At 36.7% G+C, this 18159-nt stretch overlaps 1 protein-coding gene across 2 annotated transcripts; it reads right to left on the reverse strand.

The window, feature by feature from the left end:
- Positions 1-626: 626 nt before the first annotated feature.
- On the reverse strand, positions 627-17574 carry LOC105224609 (transcription factor SPT20 homolog). Of its 2 annotated transcripts, XM_049448654.1 has the most exons (4): positions 16872-17566; positions 3365-4501; positions 1004-2159; positions 627-727 (listed from the first exon to the last, which is right to left on the reverse strand). In XM_049448654.1, exons 1-4 carry the CDS (start codon positions 16878-16880, stop codon positions 657-659), a joined length of 2373 nt encoding a protein of 790 aa, XP_049304611.1. In that variant the 5' UTR covers positions 16881-17566; the 3' UTR covers positions 627-656. The 2 variants fall into 2 exon arrangements, with proteins under 2 accessions (XP_049304611.1, XP_049304610.1); XM_049448653.1 differs by having other exon boundaries at positions 633-2159; positions 16872-17574.
- Positions 17575-18159: the final 585 nt, after the last annotated feature.

The raw sequence follows: 18159 nt of genomic DNA on the forward strand, positions 1-18159 counted from the left end.
TTGAGTAATTCACAGGTTCTAAGTTGGCAAGTACTTTCAATACAACATGTTTCAATTTTTTCTTAGATTTAGAGATTAGGCTTAGGATTTTGAACATGGTACTCAACTACTAAACTAATTACATATGTATAGTAGAATTATATTCATTCACATTCAAACTAAAAGTATAAGGTCTGGAAGCTTCAAGCTCAACTAAACCAAATCAAATAATGATATTGTATTTTATATTTTGATATTCCTCGATATTCTCCTTTTCAATCAAAAATCCTTGAATTGTGGCGCATTAAATAATTAACAAAGTATTTTTTACTACGTATATACATAGATATACCGAATTATTTACAAGTGTTTCACAAGTTCATTGCAGTGCATTTTGCTTGTTAATAACATTTTGTTAGTTGTGTTGAAAATTTGCTGCTATTAGACATGTGCATTTTACTTTCATATTGAAGCCATTGAGTTGTTATTACGTTGTCTTGGTGATATGATGGCTGCGCGGGACTCCATTTCATCAGAAGGACATCGTCATGTGGTTGACTGCTGTGGCAAGTTAAAAGCTCGGTGCATTGCTAGCTAGATGGTGTTTGTGGATCGTACATTCGTACGGCTACGGCTACGGCTACGGCTACGGTTACGGCTACGGCTACGTGCCACACTTAGAAGCGTCCAGCGAAGGGTAGGTTTTGTGAAGTTGGCGGTGCAAAGTTGTTAATACCACGGTTTAGTGCTAAAACATTACCGATTAATTTTAGTTCTTCAAAATTTGTATAGTGAAATTTATCTTTACTACTTAAGCTACGTGCGGAAGAAATGTGCGGCGGCTTATTGCCGCTAAGACTACTCGGCGAATTACTTAAGGTGCTAAAACTAGAATGTGTGGAGCCTCTGTTACTGTTATTTAAGCTGCTAAGGCGACTACTATGGATAATGTTATTACTAAGACTACTACTAATGGTGCTAAGGATGGTGTTAGTGCTACTACTCACTGTGCTTGCGATTTTACCTGGAGGTTGTTGCAGTTGCTGTTGCTGCTGTTGTTGCTGTTGTTGGTAAAATTGTGCATTCTGCTGCAGTTGATTGCTAATTTGCGGATCCAAATGTTGCCGATAGAAATTTTGATTATCTAGCGTTTGTTGCTGCTGTTGTTGTTGCTGCTGCTGCTGTTGTTGGCTCAGTATTGACGCGGGTATGACAGATTGGACTGATGAAAATTGTGTGATTGACGGCTTTTGGCCAAAATTTGACGTGCCTGCCTCCTGGCGGAACAAGCGTGAGCGATGTTGTTGTTGCTGCTGCTGCTGTTGTTGTTGTTGTTGTTGCTGTTCCAAAAGCGCTTGACTCAAAAAGCCTGGCACTAGCGGCGCTTGTTGTTGCTGCTGCTGCTGTGCCTGATGGAATTGCTGGGGATTGTGTTGCGGCAACGCCTGGAACAGTGACACCTCTAACGGTGTCTGCACCGTCGGAAAGGTGGGTGCGAATTTAAATTGATTGGACGCCTGTATTTGCACCGAGGTGGCAGCATTTGTCGCTTGCGGTTGCGTCGGATTGCCATTTTGGCTCTGCAGGTTTTGCAAATTTTGAAAAACTTTTTGCACCGGGTCATTTATGGGCAATTGTTGTTGTGTCACTGGCAAAATATTCGGCGTGTAATTGTTGCGCTGCTCGCCGTGCGCAAAGTTATTAACACGCTCGCGTAACGGTAATTGCTGATCGACGGGGAAAGTGTTGAAAAATGATGGGCTACTTTGGGCGACCGTGTTCGGCACGAATTCCACGGACGGGCGTATGGTGAAGCTGACTACTTGCGATTGTAGTTGTTGCACCGCGGGTGGCGAGAGTGGCACAGATTGTGTTGGCTGTACAGCTAATTGCGAATGCGGTTGTGCTTGGTGTTGTTGTTGTTGCTGTATAGGTTGTGTAAAAGTCTGTGTAGTCGTCGACGGCAATGATTGCACGGTGGGGTTCGGCGCGCCATTCAATTTCGTTTGCTCCTCCAGCAATTTTAATTGACGCAATATTAGGTCTTGTTGTTGTTGTGCTTGTAGTTTTAGCTGATAGATTTGTTGTTCGAGTTGTCGTTGTCGTTCAATTAGGTAATTGCTGACACCTTCTTGGTTCGGATTGCCGTTGGCGCCGACGGCGGTTTGGGAAGTTGGGTGCTAAAAAGGAATATTTAAGGAAATTATTAATTATTTATTTTTTATACTTAAACGATGTTGAAGTGGACGATAAATCGCATAGTTTGACTTTTAAAAGACTCTATCAGAATTAAGGTACACTTTGGGGCACTCATAGTTAATGTCTCTGGTTTTAGTATTTACACAGAGGGAGCAAAGTAAAGTGTGAAGATGCCTTCCTTCTATTTATAGTCACGGTCGACAAGACTCTCATTGTGCCGCTAGAACAGAGTTTCTCAAAGCCTTTATTTGATTTATACTTGAAGTCGAACAATTCTTGGAATACTGTTCCACGCTTTACATGCTGGTCGTCGGTTTTAAGAAAGCTTTTCTCCTCCACACGATAATTTGCATAACACAAACTGTGTACAAACATTCAGCATCTGCAATTTATTGACCACGAACAACAGACTACAGCAAGATTTCTCTCTCTCGCTCTTCTCTACTCTTCGTTACCATTATAGAGGACATCACGAACACGATTTGTTCTTTGCAGATATCATTTTCTTACTACTACAAAGGGTTACTAGTAGTTAATGGCACGCACTGTTGGAGTTGAGATAAACATCACAAAAGTAAAGTTCAGAAGAGTCAATTATTTCAGCAGAAGCCGAATAAATATTGACAATTACTTGAAATCGAGTTCGTCGACTTTTTCTTGCCCCTCGAAAAGATTGCGGAAAATGACGGTCGAGCAGAGAAGTATGTCAATGTAAAGATGAACAGGAGAAGAGTTTGGAGGACTGCAATTCGTCTGGGCAAGCTTTAAAATCTATTGAAACACAAGGCTCATAATATTTCCCGTATGCACAATATGAACGCTGTTGTATGGAAGTGAAAAATGGTTGGTCTTGAATTCCATCCCTTATGGCCTTCAAGCATTCATCAGCAAGTTCTTACTAATCATTTTCAGTAGTAAGAAATCAATCGTATTGGAGTTTAAGGAAGAGGAATGCGTACAGTCTCTAACTACGAGTGATGTTTATCACACAGATGCCCTTTGCATTTTTTACTCAAAAAAATGGAATGTTATAAGCTTACTGTTTTGAAGTAACTCCATTCAAAGAGAGCAAAAACTATTCCACGATTTAAATACACTTCACAATTAGTAACATTGTGAATTAATTTTTCTGTTTCTGAGCACATCATACCTAACAGACGATGGGTATAGTCCCTCTCATACTTACCGCAATAAAACTGTTCGCTGGCAGAATATTAGTAAACGGCGTTGTTGAAGCCGCTAGAATGTTGGTTGCTTGAGTGGGTGCCACAAGTCCCACATTACTGTACACTGCCTCACTCTGTGGCACAGCAGACAACGGATTTGTGGGCAGAACATTTAGCTTCGATATAGTGGGTCCAGCAGGGAATGACTGAGGGGCATTGAGTGGTCGCTGTATCTTCGGTTGATCCACAATGGGTATAACATTCTTGGCTGCGCCGCGTTCATCCAGATCGACGGTGAATGCGGTCACTAGCGGCGCTTCCTGTATGCGTATGTCATCTTTCTCCACCACTTCGATATTTTCACCGTCTTCATTGTGCGTGGGACGTGGCGTGGTTGTTGTTGTTGTAGTGGTGGTGGTTGGCCGTGGACGGCGTGTTGTGCGAGGACGTGCTGTTGTTGTGGTCGTCGTCGTTGTAGTCGTAGATGATGTTGACGGCGCTGCAAGTCCGTGCGTCTTACGTATCTCAAACTTCACTTCATCTGAATTTTCTCCAGAAATTTCATTCAAACGCACAGCGTTATTTGAGCTGTGTCCGTTGCTGACACTGCGCGTACTCTGTCGACTACTCTCGAATGTGCTGGAAGCGTGCGCTACGGTGTCAGCATTGTCTATCGCCGCTGTGTCTGAATTAGCTTTTGCTTTGTTTGCCTTCTTCCAGAAGTGCGACCGATCGATGAACGAGGCCAGTGACTGTTCGTGTGCGTGTTTCTCATCGAAAATGGCGGTGTAAAATTGTACAGTTGGATGCACGTCGGCCTTGTTGGTGCTCTCCTCGAGTATTTCATCCTTTGAAGTGGTGGTAGAAACAGTGCTGCTGGTATTCGAGGCAAGCTCGTTGTCATCTATTACCGTTGGCGATTCCTCGGCAATGGGATTCTGATCTTCAGCATCTTCTTCGTCGTAGTCGTCATTGGCCGCTTCTCGCTCCAACTTATCTATGGCACGTAACAGAGCTTGTCTTACGGAGTAGTCTAATTTTCCAATTGCTTCTCGTGGAATTATTTCATTGGTCTCTGTGGAGCTTTCATCCTCTGCGCACGCGGTAATGTGCAATAGAGTGGTGAGCGAGAGCAATATAAGGCAGGTCAAGGTTTTCTGAAATGAAATGAAAAGTTTTAAGGAACATGAGAATGAAAAGCTTGAAGAAAGAAGACCTGTTGAAACCTTTTTAAGCGAAAAATCATCTCAAAATTTAGTTGAGAATGGCACTATGGTCGACATGTGAGTGTATTGAGTTTATGAGACTAAATTAAATTAAAGACGGATTTTAATTAATTTTAGAATCACGTCATCTCATAAAATATCTGCTTTAAGTATGAGTGGGACTATTCTATTCCATAACAACTTGGTATAATATTGAGTAGTCGAAAAAGTATTTTCGTATTTGGTCAATAGATGTCGTTGCAGTCTGATATCTCCAGTGCTACCAATCACATTGTATCGTACCATATAATGTTGGAAACGTGAGATTTTAAGCTTCATTTAGCCAAAGAAATATTAAATTCGAGAAAGCTGAAAAAAAAGTTACAGCTGCAAAAATGAGTGAAAATATTGAAGAAATTCACAATATGAAATGAAATTTGAGAAGTTTACGGAGATGATGAAGAAAATAATTCAATTATATAGGGCAGTAGATTTGCGAAAAGACAAATATTTGCATTGATGATCTAAACCTGTAATATTTTTATTAAATTTGAACTGCAATTTAGCGTAAAAGTTGTGATGTTCCACAGTCAATTGCCGCAACCAGCAACCATCTAAAATTCAATTTGCCAGTAACTGCGCATGCGTAAAACTGCGTAGCTAATGTATATGCCAAATTATATGTATGATGTTATACAAATACAAATACTACTATTATCTACAAAAATGTGTGTGCTAATGTGGAAAAGTGTGCGAACAAATTACGTTGCAAATATCAGATCATTTCCATCTTTACGCCAAATTCCTGCGCAATTAACAGACACTCGTATTACTCGTTCACCCAGCCGCACATTTGTACTGATGTATTCACATATGTACATCCATCATAAGAGTCGCTAATGTACGGCCATACTAACTGTATGCAAATGAAGATATGAATGGAGCATAGACAGACTTAGTGTGGCAAGACCGGCGGTGGCGAGGTGTCGGCAATTTTGCATGCTCTACAAATTTCGATGCAAAATAGCCGTGTATTATATCATTTATTAGATGTTTTTCTTTGCAGCCTTTCTCTCTTCACTACTTATACTGCCACTACTTTTTATGAGTAAATCAACAATTCGTAATTTGAGCGCGTGATTTGCTCATTTGTAGATCATATTTTCCTTCGTGGATATTGATTGTGTTTCTCAGATTATTCAATAAAAATATGTGGAAATCATTCGCTGCAATAAGTTAGGCAGCGTATTAGTCAATTACTCCACATAGCAATCAATTAGGTTTTTCGTTAGCAAAATGTAAAATTGGCCAATCTTAAGGTAAATTTTCTATAAAACAGTTTCCTTGTTCACTTTAAGGTGATATTGTAGGTCTACATAGGGATCAATTAAAAAATTGTGCTGTGCGCAGAGCCCATCCGGTTTTGATTATACCAATTTTGAAAAGCGAGACACATTTGCAGACAAAAACAGTGAAAAGCCGAAATGCGTGAGTACGAAGAGCTTGATAAGCTGGTCGACAGGGGTAATGCTTGAAAATTCTACGATGTACGCGTAAGCGGTATCAACGCTAGTAAAGAAGAAGAAGATTCAAATACAAAGAGCTTTCCAAAGTAAACAGGACTTTTTGAATCTAGCACCCCCTGGTGGCGCCATCTATATGTTGACTGGTGCGTTGGAATCTGCTATCTTTATCGATTGTCCAGTGAGAATTTCATGACATTTCATATATTGGTAGTGAAGTTATTGCGTTTTAAGTGTCAGTTTTTGTGTTATCGGTGCGAAAATGAGTTTCGAAAAAAGAGCCAACATTAAATTAGGTTTTAAAATTGATAAAACTTTTACCGAAACGTTTAAATTGATGAAACAAGTTTATTGCGATGATTGCCTATCCCGTAGGGAGAGTGCACGAGTGATTTTTAACTTTTTGAAGGTGGTCGTGAGATTATAAATGACGATCAACATGTGAGCCAATCAAAATCAGTGAACACCGGGAATTCCATTGAAACTGTGCGTGAATTCATCTAAAATCAGCCGAAATCATCATTGAAATTCATGGCAATGGAATTGAACATCTCCAAAACATCGATTTATCGATTTGGGCTTACGAAAGGGTGTGCACGGTTTGTTCCGCACAAATTAAATGACGAGCAAAAATTGCTCAGAATCTAATTTTCGAAGGACGATTATTTGACCAAAAATCACATTTTAGCCATTAACCACTCCCCGTATTTACCTGATATGGCACCGTGCGACTTCTTCTTTTTCGGAAAAATGCATTTGCCTATGAAAGGAAAGCTTTATGCAGACGAAGAGGCCATTCAAAAGACTTGCACCGGCATACTGACAGTCATACCGGCCAACGAGCTAAAACACTCGTTCGACATGCTTTCGGATCGTCAAAAAGCTGTCGTGAAGCAGAAGGAGACTATTTTGAACAATGTATTACCCCTTAACCAAGCATAATTAACCATCACGTCTCAAGTGATTTCAGAATAAAGACACAAAATACTTCTCTTCTTTTGAATCAATATATACTAGATATTGCATTCGTTCCATCCTGACTAAGATTTATATGAAGGTATAATTTTAACCGTTTAAAAAAATTTAATGCAATTGTGATTTTTGACCTCTAGTCAGTAAGTCAAGAGTGTTTATAAAATCCAATGAAAAATTATAAGAAATGTTACCCGGGTTTATGTATTTCGATTACGAGTATTTTGTTATTTTCTCTATAACACACACAAGTCTATCCAAGTAAATAATATTCAAAGAAATTGTTCAGATCTCATATAGCTGCCATTAAAATAATCCATCAAAATCAAAATAAAGATCTTTTAATTATAATGAGAATGCATCTGTGTACGGTATAATTACTTCGGTGCAGCCAAAGTAAACTTTTTTGTCTTGTTTTTTCTTAAATTTCTCTTTGTGGCGAAAGAGTGAAAACGAATATTATGTAAACATGCCATAAGCATATTGTTTTCATATGTAGCGAACAAAAACTAAAATTTCGATGAGCTAAAATGCAAAACGTATTTCAGACATGTTAATTGCTATATTTTCCACTGGCATGTGCACCAACGTATGAAACGAAGAGCATTTGGTGTGTGGCGTGTGGGCATTGGCATGAAAATCGCGCATCTTTTGCCGCAAGCCGACACGTTAAGCGCCGCAGAGGTACCGCTAGCTCAACGAACGAGTGCTCATAAAATGGGTTGTGCTTTTGCCAAAGTCACGTTAAATGACCAACCACTCATATAACGACAGGCGAACAAACAAGCGTGAGCATTATGGTGCTCGCCACGATTCCAGATAACTGTCTGGCTGCAAACACTTTTGATTTCCGCGTTAATTCTCACATTATTCATATTCAAAGCGAAAGCGAGAGAGATTAAAAAAACATATAAGGAAGAGCTAAATTTGGGTGCAACCCAACTTTTTATACTCTTGCAACTTACAGGAATCAAGGCCATAAAAATTGCTATATTTTAGTTTGCGTCAGCTAAAATTATACTAAAAACCTCTTGGTGATGTGATGTGAAAAACGTCAACCAGAAGTAATAATTATATTAGGGATATGAGGTTTACACCAATTTCATTTTAATTCAGCGATACAATATTTATATGGCTGATATCTCAAGTTTTCTCCAAACTGTATCTACTTTGGGCAGGAGGACATGCGGTATAAAGTCACTTGGAAGTTCGAAAATCTTTATATTAGATATGATATTGATATTATCGGCCTCAACACCCGCGCCGTTAGTTCTTCTTTCTCCAGACTGGACAAGGAAGCAAATGGCTTTGGCAGAAAACGAGGATAAGATGAAATAACTCCTGTCCTCAAACAAATAGTTATAACTTTGAAGTTTGATAATTTTGTCTATCTTGGAACCAGCATCAACACCAACAATAACGTCAGCATCGAAATTCAACGCAGGATATCTCTTGCCAACAGTTGCTATTTCGAACTAAGTAGGCAATTTAGAAGTAAAGCTCTCTCTCGGCGAACAAAAACAAACCTCTATAAGTCGCTTATTATTCCAGTCCCTGCTATATGGTGCAGATGCATGGACGATGACAACATTTGAAGGGTCGACGTTACGAGTTTTTGAGAGAAAAGTTCTGCGAAAGATTTATGGTTCTTTGCAAGTTGGCCATAGCGCATTAGAGATCTAGAAGACATGTACATTACAATTATTATAGGACAGGTTAACGCTCATTTTTTTAAGTTTTAGCCCACAAGTGCCCTTAGCCACTGCGGTCACATGTTTGTCACATTAGAGTTTTATATCTTATTTTAGTGCTTAGTTATGGCACTTTAAAAGTTTTCGGTTAGTGGCGTTTTGTGGACGGGACAGTGGACCGATTATGCTCATCTACGAACTCTATGCGTACGAAGTTTCATCATATATGATATTTTGAGTTTTATCAGCTTGCACGGAGAGACGGACAGATAGACCGACAGTCATTATGATTTCAACTCACCTCGTCAACCTGATCATTTATATATATAACTCTATATCTTTCTCGATTAGGTTTAGGTATTAAAATTAAGGGTTCGATGCACAAAATTATTATACTCTGTAAAAACATGTTACTATAGTATAAAAAAATTAAATGTATGATAATTTATTTGAAAATGCAAAGGAAGCATTTAAATTTGCCTATTAAACTTGTGTTGTCTACCCACAAATGAATAACAATATAATCCATTAAGTCTATGTCTTCATATTCATTCAGTGAATTCATCTGCAAACTAGGCGACGTTTTTTATTATTTTTACGCTTTATGATTTGAAAAAAAAAGCAACTTTCCATTGTCTAAGCAACATGAGTATCGATCTTCAAAATGAAATGAAGTGTCGACAAGTGTGCAAAATCCGAAGTGATTGGCTACAACCTCTAATTTATCAAAAAGCCACAGGGCAGATCGTCTTCTATTCATCAGTGCGGCTTTGATCAAAATATCAATGAATAGCAAAATTAACATCATAATTCATTAGCGATAGAAAAATTTATGATGTCTGACGAGAAGTGAAGAAAAACAAATTTGGATATAAGGTCAATGGTGCGCCAAAGTTAGTCTTTATTCATATTATTTACGATTTTTGGAATATAATAATCGCAGCTGCTGTCAAAGTGTTTAAATTGGATCGCAATAAGTCAATGAAGAATTGTATCTCGATTAGGTGACATTAAGATAACCTTGTGGGAAACTATTTCTCATTGTACGAAAGTTGTCATTGTCATAATTTTAACGTGCCAGGCGACACCCAATATCCAAGTTGCATTTGAGTATTTCGAGCCATATTTGAAAGTGAAAAGATATAATAAGAAGATATTCCTATGACGTAGTGTGAAAATGGATGAAATCGGATACCTAATGGAGGCACCAATAAATACTTAGGCGTACCATCTCTCTAAACTCTGAAAATTGTCAAACTTATTTTTCAAGCACCATATATTGAAGATGAGGACTTCAGTGCCTAAAGCTGGCCACTGAAGTTACTTAAAATATCGTTCAATACGTAAGATATGTACTTTAAAGCCCTAGAGTATCCTTTGTGTACTGTACTTGTTCAATATAATATTTGAATGGGAAGATAATGAAAATTGTATTCGTGGTTCGAGCAGATAAGACATACAAAATGTTCGTAAGCGCACTTGGACCAAAACTGGTCGATCGATCAGATCAACGTCACACTTATTCGAGATGATCTTCACATGAAAGCGTATCGTCATCTTCTGACAACTCGCTTGAAGCAAATTAAACAGATGCAAGCGTCTTCTTCAGTGGCACTTGGCTGTGTAAGCATCATCTTTACAAATGAAAAAGATTGCTTAAGCCAAACAACAAAATCTGCACAAAAACTTCCATATACGCATATATAGGAGTCACCTATAAATAATTATAATATTATATGTATATATACATAATATTTGTAAAGAAGACTAAACGTCATATCATATATAACTATTCGCTTATTTCTAAATTTGTAACTACCAGGCTGTACTACACCAGGCTGTATTTGGTTGATGGCTCACGCAAATTCTTCTTTATTACTTTTTTCTTGGGAACACCATTCATTATAGATTACGCAATAAAACTGGAAACGGAGAAAGTGGATAATAACTTGGCAGCAGTGCGTCCATCAATGATAGAGGCAACCAACCATTGGTCACGCTGTTAATTGTTGACATGCTCATAATATTATCTTCTTCATTTTTAGTATTTTACTTCATCTTTACCTATAGTTTATTATGATTAGTAACTCACGCGTGAAGCCGGCGGCTGTATTACACACCCTTATTCGACACAAGTTAACCGTGTACTAGCTGTAAGGCTTTAATTAAGGGCTCAGGCAAATACATATTATGTTATATTGTATTACACATGTCTTTGCTAGTATAAAACTGTTTTTAAATTGAAGTCTTCAGTACATTATGTAATAGAATACTCTACAAATATCTATATGAATTTGTACAAAGGGTAAAAGTTGGAGACTTTTCGGCTCAGCTTACTTATAATTAACACTTAGGGAAAATATTTCAAAAAATATCAAAAAAACAAATAAAAAAATATTGAAGCTCAAAATTCAGGCACTTGTGAGTATGGTTGATGTCCGGTTTCATTGCTTTAGCAGAGGCCAAAGCCTTAAGTAACAGCAACTACCATAATATATGTATGCTTTATGTGAGTTGCATGATATTGAAACTAAATATCTACACACTTATGTATATGCACCGAAGCATAGGCGTTTATGTGCCGCAGTCACGATGCAGTGCTTTTGACCCACTTTACAATTTCCTTTCCGCATACTCTGAGGCATTTTTTTGTGAGTGCAACCATGCTTTTATCTACATGAAGCAGCTCGAGGTGTAAGATGTGGCTTCGGATTACGATGGGCAAGTAAACGAAAAAATCTTCAAAATATGAGTTATTGCGATTTTCGGCGTGTTGCTTTATGCTCAATGTCCATTGTCCATAGACGGGTCAGCTTCAAAATATGCAACTGCAACAATGAGCTAAGAGCGCTTGTAGCCACGGTATGCACATCAAAGTCTTCAAAGTTGGCAATTCAAAGAACGTTTCCAGCACACTTAATAATTACAAAGGCACTACGTTGCACACACATTCATTCAAGCTTATTTCGTTTTTCAAGACGCGATAAGTCTTGCAATTTTTTATCGTTTCATTGTATGTATTTGTTGCAAAGTTTTTATACTCTCGCAACAAAGTTGCTAAAGAGAGTATTATAGTTTTGTTCACATAACGGTTGTTTGTAAGTCCTAAAACTAAAAGAGTCAGATATAGGGTTATATATACCAAAGTGATCAGGGTGACGAGTAGAGTTGAAATCCGGATGTCTGTCTGTCCGTCCGTCCGTCCGTCCGTCCGTCTGTCCGTCCGTCCGTGCAAGCTGTAACTTGAGTAAAAATTGAGATATCATGATGAAACTTGGTACACGTATTCCTTGGCTCCATAAGAAGGTTAAGTTCGAAGATGGACAAAATCGGCCCACTGCCACGCCCACAAAATGGTGGAAACCGAAAACCTATAAAGTGTCATAACTAAGCCATAGATAGAGATATTAAAGTGAAATTTGGCACATAGGATCGCATTAGGGAGGGGCATATTTGGACGTAGTTTTTTTGGAAAAGTGGGCGTGGCCCCGCCCCCTACTAAGTTTTTTGTACATATCTCGGAAACTACCATAGCTATGTCAACCAAACTCTATAGTGTCGTTTCCTTCAGGCATTTCCATATACAGTTCAAAAATGGAAGAAATCGGATAATAACCACGCCCATCTCCCATACAAAGGTTATGTTGAAAATCACTAAAAGTGCGTTAACCGACTAACAAAAACCGTCAGAAACATTAAATTTTACGGACAAAATGGCAGAAGGAAGCTGCACCCAGACTTTTTTTAAAAATTGAAAATGGGCGTGGCGTCGCCCACTTATGGACCAAAAAGCATATCTCAGGAACCGCTCGACCGATTTCAATGAAATTCGGTATATAATATTTTCTTAACACCCTGATGACATGTCCGAAATATGGGTGAAATCGGTTCACAACCACGCCTTCTTCCCATATAACGCTATTTTGAATTCCATCTGATGCCTTCTCTGTATAATATATACATTAGGAACCAATGATGATAGCGGAATAAAACTTTACACAAATACGGTATTTGAGCTGAGGTATCCCTTGTGGAAAAATTGTCGTGATCGGACTATAATTTTTCAAGGTCCCTTATATCGAACACGAAAAACTCAGTGCCTAACCTAACCTAACCTAATTTTTCACCGGAAATATCGGTAAATCTCTCAGAATTTAATTCTAAATAATTTTACAGCAAAATAAAAAAATATGTAAATGACGGATAATGAAATCTCGATTATCACTTTATTGTGCGAGAGTATAAAATGTTCGGTGACACCCGAACTTAGCCCTTCCTTACTTGTTTTTTTTAATTTTTAACTTCCGAAAATTATGTGGCAACTACAGTGGAATACTTAAGGCACATCTACAAGAACCTGCGGTGTAAAAAAGTATCTCACAATTCAAAATTTATAGCTTTGTTTCAAAAGACTTCGACAATAATTTTAATTCTTCTTAAAATCAGCATTTTGCAAAACGATGTAATGATTAATAAATTCACCTTGCACTATAGTTGCAACATTGAAACCTTTCTGCAAATGTTTCCAAGCGAAAATGATCACCAAATAAAAAGCCTAAATTACCTCTGGCTGATATACCTTGTGGCTTATTATTATATAATTTACAATGATAGAAGAGCATCTCAAAATTATAAACTGCAAATGCCTCTTCTATTTTCTTTACTTTACTTTTTACCATACCCTGGACAGGTTACATTCAATTTTGTTTCTAATTCCCAAAGGGAAGCATCGAAACTAAGTTGCCTTAGCTATCTCTTCTATTTCATACCGAGAACTCCTAATTTACCCGAAACGCCGATATCGGACAATCTTAGCATATAGCTGCCATATAAACTGAACGATCGGAACCAAGTGTGTGCGTAACAATTTGTTTAACTTGACGTAGTTTATTCAAGAAATTGGCATGGATTATTATCCGAGGCAAAGCTTTATTCTCACTATCATTCAAACAGACCGACCAAATCAGAATAAAGATATTTGTATACCTTTCATGTTGCACAATTGAACCAGAGAAGAATACTATAGCTTCAATGTAGCCGGAATGGACATTGTTTTTTTGTAATTAAAAATAGCTTATGCTTTTACTCCGTCGAGTTTTTTCACTTTGTCTTTTGTGGTTCAGTTAGTAGTTAGTTGCAGTCCATTGTTTGTTATCGTCAATGAACTACCATGTTTTATTACACATACACACCCAAACGCAAAAAAAGACAAACCACAGACGATACTACAATATGTACTATGTAATATATGTACATATATGTATATATAATAGTATGTATTAAGAGGTTTGTGTTCGTAAGCATGTTTATGCCACCAATTGATGCAACCCAATGTCAATGGCATCCGCCGCATAAATGAAATAATAACAAAAACAACAACCACATTAGTGTGCGCAAAGTCACTTTCATCTGTGTGGCAGCATCTTCAACGGTAATTTCAGTTATTTTTGTTTTTATTGCATTTTTCATCAATTTTTATTTGCGTTGAGTTGATTGTGTTTGTTTGTAGGGTTAAGTGTTGGGGTCTTAACAGATTTCACTTCATTTCAGTTGCTTTTTTAATTTTTTTGCAAGTGAAAATTGGTATTCACGCTTTTTCACTCTTTGAGAGCTTATCTTATTATGCAATATTTGTAAATATGTCTGTCTGCAAAAGCATGAGCACGTAAGTACCCACATGTTTTTTATTGACTGTATGTCCACCGCACAGTTTCACAGCGCGTCAGTGTGTGGCATAGTTGACAGACTGGTTGTCATTGCATCTTCAAATTACTTATATATGTACATATGTGTGCGCCAATGAGTAGCTCCCTGTCCGCTTGTCAACATTACTGTCTTTTTTGCAGCTTCTGCCGGTTATGTGCATTGCAGATGTGTTTAATTTTTCTCCTTATGCAATTTGTCCTTTCCTTCATACAAAAACATATGTGTATTGAATAACGGGTTTTTTTGGTTTAAACGCTAAAGCCCATATGCATTATTAAATAAATATAAAATAAACGCTATCAGTAAAAAAATAATATTTATCCGTCTAATCCTTATGAAAATTACAATGAACTGTGTCTTGAATATTTTTTCACAGTAATTTATTTTCTTCTTCATTTATTGCATAAAAATTAACTCATTCTGACATATGCTTCAAGTAAGCAAGATTTGTGTCACACAAAAATATCCCAAGGTTTGATGTTTGATGTTTTCTCACTAGTTCAAGCTCATATTCACATATGAACATAATTGTTGGTTTAGGCTTATGCAAAAGCATCTTCCAGCAACACAAAAGACTTAAGAAACGAACTTGTGGAAAGGTGAACACTTTGCTGCCTTGAAAGGAAGATCAACAGACTTCAAAAGTATTTACGTTAATTTTATCAAGCAAACACAACTACATTATACGTACGGATGGCTTGACCTTTGCGTGTCTAGGCTTATTTCATCTAAGCTTTAAGCCGCACGCCATTTTGCCTGTACTGTAAAAGTCGAATAAAAACGAATTCCATTTGAGTGATAGAAGTATTTTCAGTCAAAAAGGATCATTGTTTTTGTTTGTTTTCCTTAAGTTTATTGCTCAGGGACCATATGTGTATATTATTATTGAAATATCTGATTTATGGGGTGATTTCTACTTTTTTCTTTTTTGGTTTTAACCTAAGCGTCTTAAATTAAAAGGGGAAATTTTCCAGGCGCTGTTTCAGGAAAACTAAATTAATTAATTTTTTATAATGCGATATGTCAGAAATCGGTTTTCAGTCTATAAATAGAGCTAATAAGAAGCTGCTCTATACCTTCCTCTTTGTATGCAAAGGCAGCCATTAATACTTAGTGATTGAGTTAGAGTGTATTGGTATGCAAAATTTCAATTTCTTCTCATTTCGCTTTTTGATATTTTTTGTTGGATATTCGCCCTCATAATTCGTTACACAATAAGTCTTTGGTATTTGCAATCAAAAAATTTAAAAGGTGACTTTTCTTTGCTTATTAAAATTATTTGTCAAAAACTTAAAAAATATGGCCATTGTTTTAGACAATTGAAATAATTCATTTAATCGGTATGGGAAATTAGCGTTTGCATAAGCTTTCCTCAAGTCTCTTTTGTAACGATTTTTTTCTCTTTTATTTACCAATGTAAATTCACACAATTGTTTATGCTTTTGAGTAATCGAAGTAATAGGCTTTAATTTGAAGGAAAGCAATTAATCTTTGTTTCCGCAGATTATAGAAATAACTACAAATCCTTTGTAGAAATATTTGGTCAGTTAATTAAATCAATTTTGCCTTCTGAGGTCAGTGGCATTCCTTTGTGAATATCTTTGTTTGCAGTTAAGTCACTGGCTTCGCACGGACAAATTTAATTTAGTAACTTCCTAAATATGTCTAGATGTTACCTATATAAATTGATAGCATTAAATAGGATATAAATGGAAAGGGCAAATGATTGCTAACATTTATATAAGTATTCATATCTTATTTAGCAGTAAAAAATACTATCGTATTAACTACATATGCACAAGCAAACATTACAAAAAGGAGAAGCATTTTTTAAAACACGAAATTTTTGTTTCCTTCGAAGACCTTTGGTGTCATAACATATTTGTACTATACACATGACAGACAAAACTTTATACACTATTGAAATAAGAGAGATGAGTAGATTACGTATATATATTATTTCTCGAGTTATTATTCAAAGTTTTGCATGGACTAATGATCTTATGTGGTTGAACATAGGCTTCAAGAGGCCTTGCAGAACCTAGTGCATCCTCAAGATCGCAATTGCCGCATCGTTCAACACATCTTCTCCATGTCGTCACATAATTTCTGACCTTCTGGAACTGTATTATTATCATTCGATAGTAAAGTAGTCAAATATGTCTAAAATTCTTGATCTTAACTCGATCTTCCTGCTTATTTAGGGCGAAATATAGTAAGCTTTTTCAGAAATTATTTCAGAGATACATTTTTAAAGCAAAAATCGAATTCCAAAACAAAGTTATTGAAATTTTAATAAAAACAGTGAGCGCTTTGGCAACTTATCTCTACTTTGATATGGAAAAAAGAATTGATTTTGCTTGAACGAACGAACCAAACTAAATTTATTTTTCAGGAAAATAGTAAGCAGAAAAGAATTGCTATACTCACCAAGTTCATTTTGTTGTATTCCAAATGAAAAATTTAGTTATCCTTAATGCAGGGCAAAAGACAAAAAGTATCCTTTGAAGAACTGTTTTATTCACTTTATGTAATATTTTTTATAACAAGATTTTTAACAATTACTTTTTTGTTGCATTAATAATAATTGCTAAGCTTTATTTTGGTTCTGTTTAGTTTTCTGGTTATAACTAAACCTCACATCAAATGAAATACTTATCACAAATTAAAAACAAGAAACCATTTCCACTTGCTGGTTTGTATTTTGTGCTTGATAAATTGTTTTGATGAATAATTAACACTTTTCCGTACACAACTTTCTCATAAAAAAAAATACAATTCCAATATTTTATTTAAACAATCTATGCAACTAAGAGTTCACCCACGACCATGACCGTAGTATTGTTAACTCTTTCCCACACACATATGTAAGAGTTAATTGGCACAATTTTACAAGTAGTTTTTTGTTGATTTGCTATTTTAAGTTTGATTTGATTTTCCAGAGAATAATTATGAGTTGAGTGCATCCGTTGGATAAAGCTGGAAATGTACAGTATTTTAGTAGCTCTTTAACTTTTAGGTCACTGAGTATGTTTCAACAAAACCAGGCCGAAGACTCATTATACCGAAAGAAACGTCTTGACCAAATGAATACCCGTTGCAAACTGACTGGGTGTTGACGAGCGCATCCCTGAAAACGCACGCGATAACCGCCTAACAGCCGCAAGCGCTTTGCGGATACGCTGCAGCGACGCAGCAGTCCAATGTTTGTAAGCAACACGAAAGAGTTGAGCGATCGACCAGCAACATTGTGAAACAAATGTTGCAAGAGCATGAGTAAAAGCAACAAATGTTGCATAGTTTAGGTAAAATGTTGCTAAGGCCAATGTTGCTGACACAAATTTTTCAGAAGCAAATGTCTCTGCAACAAATGGTAAAACAAGTGTTGAGAAGCAAAAGATGCCTGAGAGAATATTGTTGCATACGAGAGAAACACATTTCAGACATGGTCAGCTACAACAAATGAAAAGTCAACCGCTTAGTTAAACCAAAACCGTTAATGACATCAACAAAGCAGGCTTAACTTGTGACACCTTGTGTGCTTATACTGGTTGAGAGCTTTGTCTTCATTTTGCTTTATCTACTGCTGAATCAGACAATAGTTATTACTTTTTGTTGTCTCTTATAAGATAAATTGTCCGTGTTTACTAAAAATTTTCGATTTACATATTTCAAGAGAATTTGCTAAGCTAAATGTGAAACTTCCTAGCTAAATGAA

This window comes from Bactrocera dorsalis, chromosome 2, assembly GCF_023373825.1.
Source record: "Bactrocera dorsalis isolate Fly_Bdor chromosome 2, ASM2337382v1, whole genome shotgun sequence".
NCBI lineage: Eukaryota > Metazoa > Arthropoda > Insecta > Diptera > Tephritidae > Bactrocera > Bactrocera dorsalis.

Excerpts from the sequence above, each read along its gene's own strand:
- LOC105224609 (XM_049448653.1), bottom strand. Across the intron at positions 2,160-3,364 it reads CAGCGAACAGTTTTATTGCG|CACCCAACTTCCCAAACCGC; the intron begins GTAAGTATGAGA and ends ATTCCTTTTTAG.